This window comes from Marmota marmota, unplaced genomic scaffold (genome assembly GCF_001458135.2).
Source record: "Marmota marmota marmota unplaced genomic scaffold, marMar, whole genome shotgun sequence".
In the NCBI taxonomy this organism is placed as follows: domain Eukaryota; kingdom Metazoa; phylum Chordata; class Mammalia; order Rodentia; family Sciuridae; genus Marmota; species Marmota marmota.
The window spans coordinates 27,838,307-27,856,917 of NW_026000185.1; the positions used below are offsets into that span (position 1 = coordinate 27,838,307).

Below are 18,611 nucleotides of genomic sequence, written 5' to 3' on the forward strand. Positions count from 1 at the left end.
TGCTAAGTGAAATGAGCCGAGCAGAGGCAAATCCTGCATGATCTCACTTATATGTGGAATTGAAAAAGGTCAAGCTCAGAAGCAAAGTGGCGTAGTGGGTGCTGCAAGCTGGGGCAGAAGGGAAGGAGTGACGGCCAAGGGCAGCAGGGGCTGGGGTGGCGCAGAGGCAGAGCGCTTGCCTGGCCTGCCTTGCAGCCCTGGGTTCCGTCTGCTGCATTGCCAATGGACAAAAACAAAGCAAGAAGGGGTGTAACAGCAGGGAGACCTCTGGTGGGCTCCTTCTGTATCTTTTTATTTTTCAAAAATGTTTTTTAGTTGTAGATGGACACAATATCTTTATTTTACTTTTTTATGTGGTGCTGAGGATCGAACCCAGGGCCTCGCACGTGCTAGGCGAGCGCTCTACCACTGAGCCCCAGCCCCAGCCCCAGCCCCAGCCCCAGCCCCATTCGGTATCTTAATTCTAGTGATTACTCAAATCCACACGTGATCCAATGGCAGAATGATAGAGCCATGCACGCACTTTTTACCAATGTGAATCTCCCAGGTTTGACACTGTATTATAATTATGTAAGAGGTAACCATGGGGGAGACTGAGGAAGGGTGCACCTATTATCTTTGTGTTGTTGGAGATGGAACCCAGGGCCTCACACATGCTAGGCAAGCACTCTATCACTGAGCCACATCCCCAGTCCTATTGATTTATTCGAGACAGGGTCTAAGTTGCCCAGGTCTGTCTCCAGGTTGTGATCTTCCTGTCTCAGCTCCACCCCTTCCCCAGATGGGCGCCACCGTGACCATCCCTCTCCATAGGCTGCAACCCCTGTGAATCTATAATTATTTCTTAAAAAGAATTTACTTGGGCTAGTTAAGACATTGACCTCCTAGGGTTAGTAGGTAGAACCTATTCATGTCCATTGATTAGTATTTGGTTTTCTCTTTTTCTTTCTGGGATTTTTTGTTTGTGTTTTGGGTACTGGGGATTCAACCCAGAGGTGCTTTACCACTGAGCTACATGCCCAGCCCTCTTTATTTTATTTATTTATTTTTTAAAATTTTGTGATAGGGTCTTGTTAAGTTGCTTAGGGCCTCACTAAATTGCTGAGGCTGGCCTCAAACCTGCAATCCTCCTGCCTCAGCCTCCTGAGCTGCTGAGATTATAGGCATATACCACAGCACCTGACTGTTTTTGTTTTCTAAAAACATTTCCTGTACGGTGAGGCAACAGGTACCCAGCATGAATGGACTGTGAAATGTTAGGCAGGGTTTACTTTTCCAAATAACCTAACTTACCTTTCTCAACAATGTTAGAACATATGCCAAGCCTTTTGACAAAATGTATATAAATTTGTCTTTTTTGCAATTATGGAACAACAACAACAACAACAATGAAACAGTAAAATTCAATAACAGGGTCAGTTTAGGGGTTAGGGACCTGCCAGGCAGCTGGTTAACACATACTGACTTGGTTTCCTTTCCTAGGGGAAAAAAAAATCCACTTCTAATCCATTAATAATTTTATCAACAACAAGTCAAATCTTCATGAAAAACCTTTATTTAAAAAAAAGAAGAAAAACTCTGGTGGAAATCATGCTTCCCTCCCTGCCAGGAGGCCCTCTGCAGAGATTGCCCCAGCTCCACCAAGGGGAACAGGGCCAAGAGCAGGGTCCAGGCGTCCCTGGACTGGAAACTCAGCAGAGTCACGATTATTTCTGAGCTTCCAACAGAGAAATGTATCTCTGCACCCATTTTTCCTTCGGTTGGACGCAGACTCTCTCACCTATTTTAGTGGTGAATCTGTGAAATAAAGACAGAAGTAAGTGACTAGGGAGCCCTTGGCTTCCCTTGGGAGAAGGGGGAGAGGGCAGGGCAGCTCCCTGGCTAGCCTTGCCACCCTCCCACAGGCCTGCCACACTCTGTCCCTACCCCCTCTTCTCCCTGCTCTTCTTCCTCTCTGTTCCCATAGGAAGCCAGGCTCAGAGAACCCCCTCCCCAGGAAGCACTTGCCCACAGGTCTAATCTGTAACCTGTGTCTTGCACCTGCCATTTACAACAGCCTTCCCGAGACACAATTCACACACTATTTTACTCATCCAATTAAAGTGAGTCACAACTCCATGGCTTTTAGTATATTTATAGCTTATGCAGCTGTCACCAAGATCAGTGGGAGAATATTTTCCTCACCCGGGAAATGGACCCACACCACCATTCCACTTAATTCTCATCTGCATCATCTTGGGTTGCTCACTGTAGCTGTTTAAATGTGGTTCTTGCATTCCTTACTGTGAGCTTATTAAAAATGGGGAGTCATGGTTGATGTCCCCAAGTCTCCAACTCTGAGCTCCCTGAGAACACTCAGAAGGGCAAGAAGAGAGGTTGGGGATACTCTAGAATGGCACAGGTTTGCAGGGACCAGTGATGTCTACAGGGCTGGCTGGCTGGCCCTGGCACATGCAGGGCAGAGGAGCCAAAGGCACAGGAAAACAAGGGAGAGGAAGGACCCTGTGACAGTCTGCAAGTGTGACTGCAGATTTCTTTGACATCACTCCCATTGACAGGTGGAGGCTCGTGTCCCCTCCCCGTGAATTTAGGCCAGGCTGAGGGACTACTGGCTAAGAGAATATGATGGAAGTGATGCTATGTGACAGCTAAGGCTGTGTCACACAAGGTGGGAAAGCTCTCATGCTGGAAGCTGGGACCTCCTCCTAAGTCCTACCGCCATGCTGTGAGGAAGCCCAACCAGCCACACAGAGATGCCCGCCAGCCCCCAGCCAGGCTGGTTCTAGCACCCTCGGACTTCAGTTATGTGAGCCACCACCATCTAGCCAAGCCTTCTGGAATTCCTGACTCTCAGAAGCCATGAGAAATAAGAAAATTATCGTCATCGTATTGGGTGGTTTAATATGTGGTCCTAGATAACTGATAAACACCTGTCCCCTTCATTTTAGAATGGAGGAATCTTGTCTTGTCCAAGGTCCCCCAGCTTGAGACAGAGTTCTGCTTTGACCCCAGCTCAGGGACTTTGCCAGCTGTGGGTTCAGTGTGGATGTCTTTAAAGTCCCAGAAAGCCCCTCAAGACCCGAAGGAGAAGAGCCGGGACCTCCTGAGCCCTGGAGCTCCCCAAACTCTGTGCAGGCTCTCAGTGTCCTCGTTTCTACCCTCGACTCTGTCTAAAATGATGACATTCAGGTTTGTACCCAGAGCCCCCTTCTCTTCCTGCTGCATATTCTCTGGTGATCAGGAGCCTTGGTTCCCGCTTGGGGCTTGCTCCTGGAGGCAGCTTCCATTTCTTGACCATGTGCTGTGTCCAGTCCTGGGGCTGAAGGACTTGCATACATGACCCTATTGAATCCTGCCAGGAGCCCCGATCCTGTGTCAGCTCCCTTGTTACCCTGACCCCGCTTCCTGGCTGCCTCTCCCCCTTGTCAGGCTGACAGTTCATCCTCTCCCCGGCTTCTGGCTCATCCCATGCTCCTCGGTCCTCTCTGGAATGTCCTCCCACTCATCCTTGGGGTCCCTTCCTTAAGGAGACCTTCCAGATGCCAAGTCAGGTCCTCCTGGCACTGTGACAAGCTCCTTCATCCTCTCTCTCTCTGTCTACTCATCACGACCGAGATCAACTCTTTTGTGCAAATACCTTTGCCCCTTTTCTTTCATGAGCCTGCGGGGTCTGCAGGTCACGCAGTGCCTGGCCCATAGTGTGAATGGCAGGCTCCAAACAGAGCTCCGAGTCATGCATGTTGTCACAGAGGCAGGACCCAACCCAGGAGCCCAGGTTTCTCATTCTGCCGCTGAGGGGGTCTGCTGGGTACCCCCATCCAGTGACGTGGCCGGCCTAGGGACCCTGAAAGCACGCCCAGGAGATACTCACATCACGCCCTGCTGGGGGCAGCTGATCTGGGTGAACTGGTAGGCTTGCACCCAGTTCCAGGGAATCATCTTATGGCTGTACTGGAAACAGCATGACTTTTCCGTGTCACTGTCTCCTAAAAACAGGAGGGAAGCTTGAGACCGTCCTTTCTGGAAAGGAGCCCCCGGGAAAGGGTGGGGCAGCTACGTACGTAGGACGTACGTGTGGACGCTCAGGAGGAAGGCCAGGAGAATGGGAGGAACCAGGGGAAAGCTCTTCATGGCCCTCGGAGCTGGGCCCTTCCCAGATGTCTGCCGAACTGCTCCTGTCTGACCCCCTTTTAGGAGGCTGAGCGGTCCCTGAAGAGAATTCCAGAGAATTTTGTGGTTGGAAACAGAAGTGGCTTTTCTTGGCTGAACAATGGACTCGTAACCCACAGTCCAGGGAAGGGGGGCCAGGGTTGCCTGGGAGGAGCAGAGGGGCTCTGGCCACCAGTAGGAGTCTCGGGCCCGGGGACACAGGCCGAGTCAACGCTTTCTGGATTGAAAAACGGAAGTGGAGGAAATGAAGAAATATTCCAGTGAACTGACCCAAGTCACTCGACAGCTCACTTGGTTGTTCCTGATAGATTTCTGGCTCTCGGGAGGTTTTGTTTGCCTTCTGAACATTGCTTATCTCTTGGTGAGGCCTAACTGGTTTCAGATGTCAGCAGAAAGCAGCCCAACCAGGGATGACCAAGAGCCATGGTCCAGGCCTCCAGGCCTGTGCCCTCACGGTGCCTGAGCCGCAGCCATGCCAGAGCTGATAGGGGCCACTTGAGACCTCGCATCTAGCTTAGAGGGTCTCTAAACTGAGAGATTATGCCAATCACCTGGAGGTTTTACAACTATATATTCCCCTGCTCTGTCCTGGACCTCCAGGGTGACCCATGGTTCTGTATTTTAGGCAATCCAGCTAAAACAGGGAAAGAATGTTCTAGAAAGGTTGGTGACATCTGCGCAGGAGAGTCTGAGGGGCAGAGCAGGACTATCAGGCCAGAGCTCAGTGTTTCCCACATCCTAATATGCCCCTAAAATATGCCCCTTTAACACCTGAGTTTTACAGGAGGGAAAAGGGTATCGCCAGGCACAGTGGCACACATCAGGGATCCCAGAGACTCTGGAGGCTGAGGCAGGAGGATCATAGGCTCAAAGCCAACCTTAGCGAGGCTATAAGCAACCTAGTGAGACTCTGTCTCAAAATAAAAAAAAATACAAAGGGCTGGGATGTGGCTCAGGGGTTAAGTGCCCTTGGTTTCAGTCCCTGGTACCACACACACACACAAAACAAACAAACAAAAAAAAAACAAAGAAAGAAAGAAAAGAAAAGGAGTAGTGACCATATATTGAATCATAGAATTTTCCATGGAGAGATGGGACCACTAATTTCTTTTAGTTCAACCCTTTTCAAACACCTCTCTTATAGATATTCAGATTGTTTTGACTGCTTCGAGTGCCAGGGATCTTACTACCTAACCCATCCTAACCCAGGATGGCTGAGACTAAGATGGGGTTCTTTCAAGTTTTTTTTTATTTATTTTTTGGAGGGGGTACCGGGAATTGAACTCAGGGGCACTTGACCACTGAGCCACATCCCCAGCCCTATTTTGTATTTTATTTAGAGACAGGGTCTCACTGAGTTGTTTAGCATCTCAGTTTTGCTGGGGCTGGCTTTGAACTTGTGATCCTCCTGCCTCCACCTCCCAAGATGCTGGGATTACAGGCGTGCGCCACTGTGCCCAGCATTCAAATTCTGCACAAAGATGCATATTTTCTCCTCTTTTGGAAGACGAGGAGGTTGGGGTTGAGGCAGATTTGAAGACTGTCATTTTAGTTTGGGTTCTTCTGAGGCAAGGATTCCAGGGCAAGTGATTGCGTGAGTATGTGTGGGGGGGGAGGGGATTTGATTTGATGTGGTTCCAGAAGATACCAGTAAAGGAAGGGGAAATCCAGGCAGGGAAGAAAAGGTGGTAATGCAAGATCAATCATCAAACAGGCTACTTCCCTGATTGGGCAAAGCTCACCTCCACTGGGAATTCTGGGGAGTGGGACCTCTACTGGCCACCTCTGGCATACCATTGAGAATAGATAGCTGTGTATGCAAGGGACCCATGTTTCACCGACAAATGCTAAGCACTAACCATAAAGAGGAAAAGTTGACAAGCTGGTCCCTATTAAAATTTGGAAGTTTTACTCATTAGAAGATACAGTTAAGAAGTAGAGGTAATCTGCAGGGTGGAATAAAAAATCGTGAATACCTCTCTGCTGGGTTGAATAATCCCCCCTCCCCATAGGCACATCTACCCAGGACCTTAGAATGGGACCTCATTTGGAAAAAGGGTCTTTGCAGATGTAACTAGTTAAGAGATCAGAATTAGGGTGGGCTTTAAATCCAATAAGTGTCCTTAAGAGTAGGCCACTAGAGCTAGGCGCGGTGGCACACGCCTGAAATCCTAGCAGCTGGCAGGCTGAGACAGGAGGATTATGAGTTCAAAACCAGCCTCAGCAACAGGGAGGCGCTAAGCAACTCAGTGAGACCCTGTCTCTAAACAAAATACAAAATAGGGCTGGGGATGTGGCTCAGTGGTCGAGTGCCCCTGAGTTCAATCCCTGGTACCCAAAAAAAGAGCAGGCCACTAGAACAGAGAGACGGGGAAGGCCAGGGGAGTCAGAAGCAGAGACTGGAGCAAAGGATCTACTCCTTTGCTGGGAATGCTAAGGATTGCCAGGAGCCACCAGGAGGAAGGAAGAGGCGGAGGAGGAGTCTTCCTGTCGCCTTCAGAGGGGTCACGGCCCTGGACTTCAGACTCAGGCCTCTGGACCCATGAGAGAATAAGTTTCTCTTGTTTTATGTGCCATCCAATCCATGGCAATTTGTTACCACAGCCCTAGGAAATGAATATGGTGTCTATCTGCAAAGGGATTCTGTTCTCAGAATACATAAAGAGCACCATAAATGAACAAGAAGAAGAAAATGTGTTGGGAAAATGGCTGAGTCTTGAACACTTCACAAAAGAAGGAATCCACACTGCAAATAAAAGGGACTTCATTTTATCAACCACAGAGAAATGCAAACTTAAACCACTGTGCACGTGCCCGCCAGAATGGCTACAGTAAACAGCACCAAATGTTATCGGGGATGACTCACAGCCAAGTCACGTAATTGGTAGTACAGTGGCACAGTCAATGAGTGATAGAACAACTCTGAGAAATTTGTCATTAGTCAATTTTGTCATCCTGTGAACAGCATAGAGTGTACTCAACCAACAAAGACTTTGGCATCACCAGGCGATACAATCATACGGAGACCACCATCATGTACATGATCCATCATTGCTCAAAACATTTTCATTCAGGGCATGATTGTGTATTTCATAAAGCTAAAATTTCACATACTTGATAATCCAGAAATTTAACCCTTAGGTATGTATATGCCCACCAGAAATATGTACCTACGTTCACCAAAAGATTTTTTTAATTGTAATTTTTTGCAATGCTGGGGATCCAACCTGGGACCAGATGCATGCTGGGTGAGCACTGAGCTACACCTCCAACCCTTCACCAAAAGACATTGACTGCAACACTCCATACTTTTTTTTTCTTCAAAGCAGCAATATTTGTAGTAGCCCCAAACTGGAAACTGCCCAGATGTCCATCAATAGTAGAATGGAAAATAGTCATTTGTTTACATAATATGATGCTGTACAGCAATTAAAATGAACTATGATGACACACAGTCATATGGACGTGTCTCACATCCTACCTCAGAAGAAGCCCAATGCAAAAGAGTAATATCTTAGGCGTCCGTGGGTATCAAGCGCCAAACAAGCAAAACTAACCTATAATGATGGAAATCAGGATAGTGATGGTGCTTTGGGGGTCAGTGACCAGATGGAGGCTCAAGAGGCAGTTCTGGGGGGGCTCTGCTGGTCCCCTGAGCCAGAGGCTGGTTCACCTTTGTACTCTTGTGAAAAATCACTGAGCTGAACTTTTCTGATCCACACACTTTTCTACACACAGAGATGAAGCAGAATGATATTTCAGTCGATGGTGGGGCCACAGAGGTGACAGTGTCCCCGAGAATTGCAATACAGTTGAAGAATTCCTACCAGCTGATGCCATCATGGCTGTCAAATCGCCACAGCGCAAGGCATTACCCACACGTTTATGGCAATGCTGGTATAGACAAACCTACTACTGAGCTGCCAGTTGTATCAAAAGCATAGCACAGTTGGGCGCAGTGGCGCACGCCTGTGATCCCAGTGGCTGGGGAGGCTGAGGCAGGAGGATCGTGAGTTCAAAGCCAGCCTCAACAATTTAGCAAGGCCCTGTGCAACGCAGCGAGACCCTGTGTCTAAATAAAAAGAAAAAGGGCTGAGGGTGTGGCTCAGTGGTGCCCCTGGGTTCAATTTCTGGTACCAAATAAAAAAAAAAGAAGCCACCCGGAGAGACCAACCTACACCACTGGGGTTTCTGTGTTTCACTGGATTCATCCCTGTTGTGAAGTGATCTGTGACATTTTGATGAAATAATGATGAGGAAGGAAATCTATGTGCTAAATTAAACAAAACAAATAATGTGGTTAAAGGAATTGGGGTTTTTTGTTTTGTTGGTGCTAGGGTTTGAACCCAGGTTGTTCTACTACTGAGCCGCATTCCCAGCCCTTTTTATTTTTTTTATTTTGAGACAGGGGGTCTTGTTAAGGTGCTGAGAGTCTCACTCACTTGCTGAGGATGGCCTCAAACTTTTGATCCTCCTGCCTCAGCCTCCCGAGCAGCTGAGACCAACTGCATGGCCACCTGCATGACTAAAGGAATGTTTTATAGAAGCCACCACTTTCCATTCCCCCTTCCCCGACCCCCCCTCGGTATTCAGAACGCCTTTCATTTTAAGGAATGATGGCTGACTGTCACAAATCACCCCACTTCTCCTTGTGCTTCACCAATGGGGTCCATTCCCTGAAACCTTCCTCCTTGAGTGAGAGCATTTCCTTCGGTCCCTACCTCCGAGCAAGGTCTGCATCCTGCTTCCACACCCTGGGGCTGCCCAGTCAGGTGGGCCTGGAAAACAAATCTCTGACCTGTACAAACCTGGGCCTTGGATCCAGCACCGCTTCCAGACTCCCTGCTCTAGAGTGAGCCTTAGCTGTCCAGTCCCCGGGATCCCAGGTGCCCCGTGAGCCCAAGTCAAGACCTCCTCTCAGCCTAAACAATGATCTCTGCGAAGAACCCCTTCCACATAATGTCACATTCTGAGGTTCCGGGTGGACAGTGAATTCTGGGGGATCTTGTTCAGCCCAGGATGGGTATATTTAGAAAATCTCCCAACTGCCTTTCTATTCCCTGACAGGTATCTTCTAATGAACAAAAGTCCCAAAGTTTAATAGAGTTATTAAGTCCCTGTCCCCCTTTATGATTAGTGATTATAATTTCCTGTTCGTGAAACACGGGGGCACCTCTCTCCCACCCCGGGAGCCATTTCTATTGGTGGCTTCTATTGAGACTCCTCTTTGGTATTTGAGTGGATTGAGGACACTGGCCAGGTCAGGCCCTGACAGTGTCCTCAATGCTGGGCTATGGCTGGTGGCCCCAGGTCCTTCCTCCTCTGTTCCCAACTGCCCCTTTCCTTAGGGCCCAAGCCCCTGCTCCATACCCTCTGGGTTGCTGGCTGGGACCAGGATGCTTCTGTGTGGATCTCCTAGGACCCCCCATCGGGTGCGGTTCCCAAGTCTGGATTTCCCAGTGCCCTTCTAGAATCAGGCCGGCCATTCTCCTGTTGCCATGGGCACTGGTCTCTGATGGCCTGGCTGGCCTGGCTGGCCTTCCCTTCATTAGCTGAGTTGGTCCTGCCCAGTAACCTTCTGTTATGGACTGAATTGTGTCCCCACCTCCAAACATCATAGATTGACTCCTTAACCCACAACGTGACTGCGGGAGGAGACGGAGCCTTGAAAGAGGTAAGGAAGGTTCAGTGAGGTCCGAACGGCGGGACTCTGACCCAACAGGTCTGGTGTCCTCTTACAAAGAGGAGGAAGAGGCCCAGAGGCATGTAAGCATGGACAGAAGCCCGTGTGAGGACAGTGAGAGGGGGTCATCCGCAAGCCGAAAAGTGAGGCCTCTGCACAAGCCAACCCTGCCTTGACCTTGGACTTCAGACCTCCAAAACTGTGAGAAAGTCCACGACTGTGGTGCCGTCTGTGGCACCCTGTCCTGGCAGCCCAGGCCGACCAGCCCTCCCTCAGCCCCTGGGCTCCCCGCCAGGAAGTGGACACTGAGATGAGGTCTGGGTGCAAAAGTTAATTTGGGAGGAGATCACAGGAAATAGCAGCAGGGAGGGGCTCAGCAGGGAGGAGAAGGGACAGTCCTCCCTAAGGCATGATGGCCTTATCAAGCAGGTTCCCCTGCAGGAAACCGGGGGACATGAACCACAGTCCCTCAACTCCTGGGCCACCCTTGCTGGGAAGTTAGACCATGACCCTTGGATGCACAGGTCCAACCTCGAGGGACAACAAGGCCACAGAATTCTTTGAAATCAATAATTTTGAGCGTCAGGATAAAATCTCAGCAGCCCTGACAGCGAAACATCTTCTCAGCCACCCGGGACTTTCGGGCAAATTCTTCCAGCAGCATCTGTTTCCCAGGAGGAGGTTGGAAGGGGAAAGGAGAAGAGGGCTGGGGAGAAGCAGGGCAGGGACCCCCCCCCCATCGCCTGGCCGTCTACTGCAAGCACTGTCCTCCCGATAGCTGGAGGGACCCCAGGTGTCCCTGACTGGTGGGAGAGAGGACAGAAATCCAGGGAGAGGGGAGGAGAGCGGGAGAGAAAGCTGTGAGAAGCTCAAAGACTTTGGCTTCACGGTGGCCTCACCTTTGTCTTTCAATTCCTTCTGTCACTTGGAGGCCTCTTGTCACTGGAGGAACAGGCAATAGGTCCTGGAACTCAGCTCAGCAGCTGCCACAGCCCCTGGGCAGGGGTTCCAGAGCCCGAGGCCCAGCCCAGCACTTCTCTGCTGGGCCCACTGGCTGATGAAGCCCAAGGTCCCTCCAACCTGCAGGCCCTTGTCTACCGGGCAGAAGAAGAAATCCGTGGACCTGCCTGGGCAGCCCAGTCCCCTGAGCAACTTTTCTGGACAATGTGCCCTTTGCCTTGGTCTCTTTCCTGTCTCACCCTTGGGTTCTGATGGTATCTTTTGATTCACTAGTTGTGTCACTTTTTGTGAGTCATCTGACAGGTTTGGCTAAGGGTGAGGGAGACCCTCCCAAATATGGACCTTGAGACAAGGTTCTGGAGGATATGTGTAATGTAATAGGTGTAGGGAAGGAAGGCAACCAATAAGAGTGTGTCCTTCAATGTCAGGGACCAATTAGGAAATAGGGAGACCATGACGGATGGTGTAAAGCACAGGCCCCAGAGTGGTATCAGCCGAGGGGCGAGGGAGCTGGGGTAGTTATACAACCCCATTCCCCGGTGCTTCTAACGTGGCAAAGTAGCCTTGGGGATCAAGTCCTCAGGCCTGGATGCAGACACTGGTGGCAGCTACAAGGACACAGGAACACACTAACTGGTTCAGCCCAAAGGAAAGGGGTGTGGGCCTAGAAGGATTCCACCTCTCATGACAGCAGCCGTCTTCGGTCATAACCACCATGTTTGCCCAGAGGAGCCTTAGCTGGTTCCTGCAGCCTGGTTTCCCAGAAAACCATAAGTGGACAAAACATTAGAGGGTATGCAGGGCTCTACAACCAACCCTGGCTCAGGGAAGCGCCCGATTCCTTGATGTTAGCTTGGAGTAAACCAGGTATCTTCTAGCCAGGGTGAAATCTATTCTATTCTAACCCCTCTTTCTGACCCAAATTGCAGGAATTCAACTGAGTCCCCAGTAAATGGCAGTCTGCGACCCTGGATCTTGAATCTTCATTCTCATGGCACCTTGGACCCTGGTCGTCACCTCCTGGGACCAAGTTTTTCTGGAACAGAGGAGCACAATGACAGTCTTTGTACACTTTTTTTTTTTTAATCATGAAAGTAATAAATGCATACAATAAAAGTTGAGGCACCTAAAAATGTATAATGACAAGTATGTATGTCCCCTGCCTTCATCCCAGCCCCCAGTCCTGACCTGCCATAGGCAGCCATCTTGATAGATGGCATCCAGCAAGTAGCTAATCCCATGTTTATATCTTTTTTTTTTAATTATACAGCAAATGCTCTTATGAACCTTGCTTGTATTCACTTAAAAATATATCTTATGAGCTGGGGACAGAGCTCAGCTGGTAGAGGGCTTGTCTCACATGCACAAGGCCATGGGTTCAATCCCCAGCATGGCAAAAATAAATAAAAATTAAAGAAAAAAAAATATAATCTTGGGGGACTGGGGCTGTGGCTCAGTGGTAGAGCATGTACCTTGCAGGTGTGAGGCATTGGGTTTGATCCCTAGCACCACATAAAAGTAAATAAATAAAAATATATCTTGACCACGTCCTTTGCAAATTGAAAACTAGGTTTTTGCCAATTTTCTGTAACCAGAGATAGTGCGAGGTCGCACACACCTGTCGGTCTCTGCACAGGGTACATTCCTGCAAGAGGGACATTGAGTTGGCGGGGTAGGTGGGATAAGCATTTTAACAGATGCTCCCAGGTCATCTTTCAAAGAGATTGGCCCCATGATCACCGTGACCACTGGTAGTGCCATGGGGCGCGGGCTCCTTCCACGCTCTTGGGGGCACCAGCCCTCCTATCCCTAGTCTCCATCACCTGCTCGGATCATCTCGTGGCCCCTGTGGCCACGCCAGCCTCTACAACTTCCCCGCAGGGAGATGAGCAGACACATCATCCATCAGAGCTGGCAGGGGCAGGGTTGGCCACCGGGATCTGCGCTTGGCAGAGACTCTCGGGCAGGTGGTGGAGAGCGAAGCTTCGCGCTGGCTGGAGGGAGGCTCGGAGCCTCTGCCTGGAGGTGGTGGGCATGGGAAGCTGGGGCAGATCAACAGAAGCATCTTCTGTCCTCGGCCCGGGAACGGATGCGCTCCTCTGGTTGGTTCTGAGCTGGGAAAGAAAAGGCGACTGTGAAGCTGGCAGCTCCTGAGGGGGTGCGGGGGGTTGGGGGGGCGGCGGCTGGACGTGTGGGGCCAGAGGCCCATGGTCCTCACAGCCCGGCTCTTCGTTCAGTCTCTGATTCCCGAATGCTGCAGCTCTTTCCCATCCTTTGAAATGTGCCCTTCTTTCCAGAGTGAAGCCCGATGGCCATGTGGATGGCAGTCTGAGATGAGGATTCCAGAGGCTCCTTGTCCCCATGAAAATGTCCCCTCCTTTGCATTGTTTTGCATCACAACATGTTCTGCTTTGCATGAGAGGTCAAGTAACTTTAATGGCTTCTGTACCCCAAATAGCTGCTAAAAGCCTTTTGTGTGCTGACAGATTCCCTGTTGCCAGTAGGGTCCTCTCTGGACCTTGGGGTTTCCCTTTGCTCCCTGGTACTGGGAATTGAGCCCAGAGATGCTTTACCACTGAGCTACAGTGGTAAAGTAAAAGCCCTTTACTTTTTTTTTCTTTTTTTTTTTTTTTTGAGACAGGGTCTCACTAAGTTGCTGAGGCTGGCCTCAAACTTAGAATCCTCCTGCCTCAGCCTCCCAAGTAGCTAGGATTACAGACATGTATCACTGCCACAGGCCCTTAGGACTTTTTTAAACCATGGAGGGTTATTCTGCTCCCACTTCTCTGCAAAAACCACCCAGCACCACTGGCAAAGACTGATGGCTGGGGATGGGTGTGTGACTCTGAGGGATGGGCCTCAAACCTCTGCCCAGTGGACTGACCCCCATCTGCTCGCTAACGCACCCTCATCTGCTGCCTCTGGTATTCCTTTCTCATCCTGCTGTTACTCCCTGTACTTCCCAAATACAGCCTCTGCACTCAGATCTCTGCTTCATGGTCTGCTTGTGGGGAAAACCAAAGTGAGAGGTCTGGTTATCCATCCCCATTTCCCAGATGAACAAAGCTAAGGTTCAGGGACTAAGGTACATATTATTACATCCCATAAAAGGAAATATATTACTTGTTCTCTGACTCCAGTTTCTGACCCAGAGCTCCTGAAATCCTTGTAGTTTCCTCAGTGATGGGGGTGATGGGAGCGTTTTCTGCAGGACTCTCTAATTCCTTGGCACTTCCTGATGGGGGGACTCTCGGTGGACTTACAGATAGCTTCTGGATGGGGGCTTGGTCAGAAGGATTAGAACTTTCAGCCTCACCCCTGATCAGAAGCTTAGAACTTTCAGCCTCACCCCACCCCATCCTGCAGGTAGAAAATCCATCTTGCCTGCATGACAAAGTCTCTAAACTATGGGGTCTGGAGAGCTTCCATGTTGGTGAATCCCCTCAAGTCCTGGGAGGGCAGCATAGCCCAAATCCACAGGGACAGAAGCTCTTATGGGCAGAGCCCTCCTGGACGCGGCTCCGTGCCCCTCTTCGTCTGGCCATTCATTTGTATCCTTTAGAATAAGCCAGTGAGCCCCAGGGAAGTGACTCCCTGAATTCTGTGAGCCAGGACCAAACTGGAGGAGGAGGTTGGAGGACCACCCAGATTTGTGGCCAAGCGTGGGTGCCCTGGACATCCCACATTGGGTGTCAGACATGTTGTGAGTGTAGAAAAGTTTTTCTTTTACAAGGTGAAGCAGCTTATAAAAACTTTTTAACAGCTCATTAAACCCATGCGCTTTTGAAATGTGTGTGTATTTCTCTCCATTAATCATTTTATAGCTGACTAATGCCTGGAACAGCTCCTTTGCAATACATAGAGAGCTTCATTGAAATGTTATAAAAATCTAATTGAATTCAGTTGTGCTTGGGTGTTTTCTAAAGTTAATATACGTTGAACATCCCTGATCCCAAATTCAGAGATGCTCTGAAATTTAGGATTTCGGATTAAGGATATTCAACCAGGTAAAGTGGAGGTAAACATATTCTACAACCAGAAAAACTCTGAAGTCTGAAGCAATTCAGATGAGGCGTATGCAACCTGTGTGAAGTAAAACATTGCAGGCAGCCATTGATTTAAACTGGTCACCTGCCCTGAGCCCAATAGACCAACTCCAAGTACAGTTTAGTCACTGTAATGGAGCGCTGTCAGGTTGGAGCCTCAGGAGTCAACTGATTAAGCTGCACCCAGCAGACCAGTTAAGCTCTAACCGACCGACTGATTGGTTGATTGACTGAGTTGTAGCCAATTAAGTTGTTTCCAATACCTTACTTCTGTTTTTTCTAAAAATGTCCACAGATCACATTTTGGTTGGAGTTCTCAGAAGTGGCTCTGGTCACCCGATTTCCGGATCATTTTTTTTGTTTTGTTCAAATAAGCTTTGCTAAGCTTAATCAGTGTAATGGATTTCCCTTTTATTTACTCTTGCCATGCTGATGATGAAACCCACTGAACTACACCCCCAGCCCTCGAATTTTCTGCTTACACCTTGTACCAGGACTCCCAAGGGCAGGCCAGGACCGTGGCTGGATGCTCAGGTGCTCTGGGCTCAGGTACTTCGTCCCCTCCCAGCCTGGAGTAGGTGGCCCAGGATGCTCTGTGGATCACATTTCTATGATTCACCACCAACCCTTTCCCAAAAGAGGTGAGAACAGATGAGACACCACCATCTTCAGAGGAGAAATGAGTTTACTTGGATTATGATTTGAGAACAGCGACTCTGTTGATGCACTTGACAAATCTCACTGTATCTCATGCACAGAGAAAAAGCTGGAGGGCTTTCTCCCTCTCCTCAGCTCCCAATCCATTTTCCCTTCATCAAAATATAGGGGAAACCCCCGTACTAAAGGCAGTGCAGGTCTTTGTCCCCAAAGCAGCAAGAATCAAGTCCTGTCACCAAACAGAATGTTTCCTTAAATTCCTGTCTTTGCAAAGCCATCTAACAGTGCGGGTCGGCCCCTCACCCTGGCCCTCCGTTGCCTTTTCTTTACAAGAGCCAATGAGTTTCTGAAATTTCTAGAAGTGGGCAAGGATTCTGCAGTGTATCTGTAAAGGGACCCTCCATTTTTGTTGAATTCTTATTTATTGGAAGTGCTGGAGGTGGGGCCATCCAGGAGCACCCTCAAGATGCTGGGGAGTGTCTCTGTTGACAGGTTACCATCCCCAGACAGACAGACAGATAGCACTCAGGCCCATCACAAGACCAGAGGACCCTCTGAAGCCACCTGCAGGCTCCACTCAAGGAAGGTGTGTCTGCAGGGGCTTGGGTCTCATGCACCTGGGCTCTGATGGAGCCTGCAGGTCAGAGGAGGGCCAGCTCCGGGTCAGAAGGGCAAAGGGCTGCCACACCCCTCCATCTGGAAACTTCTCACCCAGCTTGGAGAAAGCCAGGGGCCCAGGACACTTGGAGCCGTGGCTCAGCTTCCAGGGAGCAGAGCAGCCTGTTCCCTTGGGATTTTCACAGAATGGACCCTTCGCTGAGGGCGCACAGGAAAACGGACCCCTGCCCGACTCCTACTGGCTTCTCAGGCCCCAAGCTGCCTGGTGAGGAGCCTGTGCCCAGACTCAGGGCGGGAGGGCAGGTGGCGTTAGATGGCAGTTCTGTTGCCACGGCGTCTCGGCCTGCGGACCTTGACACCCCAGACCCTGGCCTCTGCAGAAGGCTGCTTCTGCTCGGAGTCCAGGTTCTTCTTGTACTCCTGGACCCACAGCTGATTGGGGTCAGCACAGACCTTCCGGCCGGCCGTGGTGGTGAAGCTGTGGGAAGGAAGGTCAGGGGCTCACCTGGGGCCGGGCAGGGCCCTGGTCCCCCTTGACTTTATGAAGAAGTGAGCGGGGAAGGGCAGGAGGGCCAGCTCCCTGCACGGCCCCTGCAACTTCCTGGCACATCTGTCTGTGTGCCTCTGTGTCTTGACCTTGGAAATGAATGGGGGGAGGGCAGTGCCGGACTCATTCAGGGTCCTCCCTGTCAGATGGTGGAGGCCCAGACCTGCCTCTAGATAATGTGGCCTCTGAAGGAAGAGACTCAGAGACTCAGCCTCTACCATAGTGAGGAGTCGAAAATGCAATGGAAATGCCCAGAATAAAGGACAGATGTCAAAGTGGGCACAGTGGCACACGCCTGGGGTCCCAGAGACTCGGAAGGCTGAGGTAGGAGGATCGCATGTTGGAAGCTAACCTGGGCAACTTAGCAAGACCCTGACTCAAAAAATAAAAAGGGCTGGGGATGTAGCGCCGTGATAGAGCAGCCCTGGGTTCAATCCCCAGGACCAAAGTAAAATAAATTCCAAGGCAGACGGTACCAGTTCCCACACTGTATGGAAGTGAGTGGTTGGTAAGGATGCCACGGCCGGGGTGGGAGCCTGGGTTGCCCCCTTCAAAGCCAGCTCTGATCTGGGGACCCCGAGGCCATGGGACTGGGTACCAGCTGGGGAAGATTAATAACAAATATGGATATCAGATTTCATTGCGTGCTGCCCTTTGCTAAGGGAAACTTGTTTGCTAACTTGTGTGAGAGGCGTCTATGAAATTATGGGGAGCACCGATATCTGGCTTCATGGGTGACCTTGAACAAGTCATCTTTGTGAGCCTCAGTTATACTTGGTAAAGTGGGAATGATCACACCCCCCCCTCCATAGATTTTTTTTTTTTGTACCAGAGATTGAACCCAGGGGTGCTTAACTGCTGAGCCCCATCCCCAGCCCTTTTTATATTATATATAGGTCTTGCTAAGTTGTTTAGCACCTTGCTAAGTTGCTGAGGCTGGTTTTGAACTTGTGATCCTCCTGCCTCAGCCTCCCGAGCCTCTGGGATTACAGGCATGCACTACTGCACCTAGCTTCCATAGAATTTTTGAGGGAGTCAGTTAAGATGGTATCCTATACCCCCCAACAGTGCCTTGGATATGTTTGGTGCTCTTTCAAAGATTTTGGATCTACATCTTCCTCCTAGTTTTAGGGGCAAGGAAACTGAGGCTCAGAGAGGTGAGCAGGGATGCACAGCCGACTTGACTTCTCAGAGACCCTGGAGGCACCTTGTTCCCTGCCCCTCTCCTGGCGTAGTACTCACATCACCCCTGCCTTGACGCAGGTGCTCCCGCTGGTCAACTGGTAGCTTACCACTCGTTTCTGGGGAATTTTCTTGGCCGTAAAGTTGAAGCAGCAAGAAAAGGGGGTGACCACGGAGCCTGCAAAGAGACAGAGAAGAGCCATGTCCTTTCCCAGCCTGCTGCCGGCTCTGGACCTGGGATACGGAGCACAGAGCACCCCGCTGGTGTTCCACTCCCTGGGCTGCCTCCCTTGGGGTTTCCCCTGCTGCTTAGCCCTCCACCCCGCTTTAACAATGGCACCTAGGAACCATGACCTGCCCAAGAGACCCAGACAGGGGCTGGAGGTCTCACCTGTGGGGATGATGCATTGGACACAAAGGGCCAGAAGCAGGAAGCCAGCTATGATGCTCGGGGGACCTGCCATGTCCTGCAGCAGAAGTTGCAGCTCAGGGCTCCAAGGCAGTGCGTGGGAGGCGAAGGCCCGGGGAGGAGGCTGGTTCCAGCAGCGCACCAGCCTCCCTCGATCTGCCCTTTATATGACGGCTCAGGAGAACCAGGCGCTCGGAGTCCCCGCCCTCACCAGGCTTCCTCGAAAATCCTGGGCTCTCTGCGGTCAAGAAAGAGCGGGCAGCTGCCAGTGGTTTCCAGCTGAGTCAGGGGTTATATGGGTCTCAACGAGTAAGAGCTGGTGTGTGTGTGTGTCGGGGG

At 50.4% G+C, this 18,611-nt stretch overlaps 2 protein-coding genes across 2 annotated transcripts in view; both read right to left on the reverse strand.

Moving 5' to 3' along the window:
- Positions 1 to 1,532: 1,532 nt before the first annotated feature.
- On the reverse strand, positions 1,533 to 4,404 carry Ccl26 (C-C motif chemokine ligand 26). The gene is made up of 3 exons (XM_015491587.2): positions 4,062 to 4,404; positions 3,872 to 3,986; positions 1,533 to 1,797 (listed from the first exon to the last, which is right to left on the reverse strand). Exons 1-3 carry the CDS (start codon positions 4,129 to 4,131, stop codon positions 1,707 to 1,709), a joined length of 276 nt encoding a protein of 91 aa, XP_015347073.1. The 5' UTR covers positions 4,132 to 4,404; the 3' UTR covers positions 1,533 to 1,706.
- Positions 4,405 to 15,535: 11,131 nt separating this feature from the next.
- Ccl24 (C-C motif chemokine ligand 24) overlaps positions 15,536 to 18,611 on the reverse strand; it is a 12,086-nt gene continuing 9,010 nt past the window's right edge. Inside the window, exons 2-4 of the mRNA XM_015491588.2 lie at positions 18,255 to 18,510; positions 17,924 to 18,041; positions 15,536 to 16,612 (exon numbers count right to left, since the gene is read on the reverse strand). Of these exons, the coding sequence (XP_015347074.1) occupies positions 16,444 to 16,612; positions 17,924 to 18,041; positions 18,255 to 18,327 (360 nt within the window). The 5' untranslated portion in view covers positions 18,328 to 18,510 and the 3' untranslated portion in view covers positions 15,536 to 16,443. The remainder of the gene's footprint in view (positions 16,613 to 17,923; positions 18,042 to 18,254; positions 18,511 to 18,611) is intronic.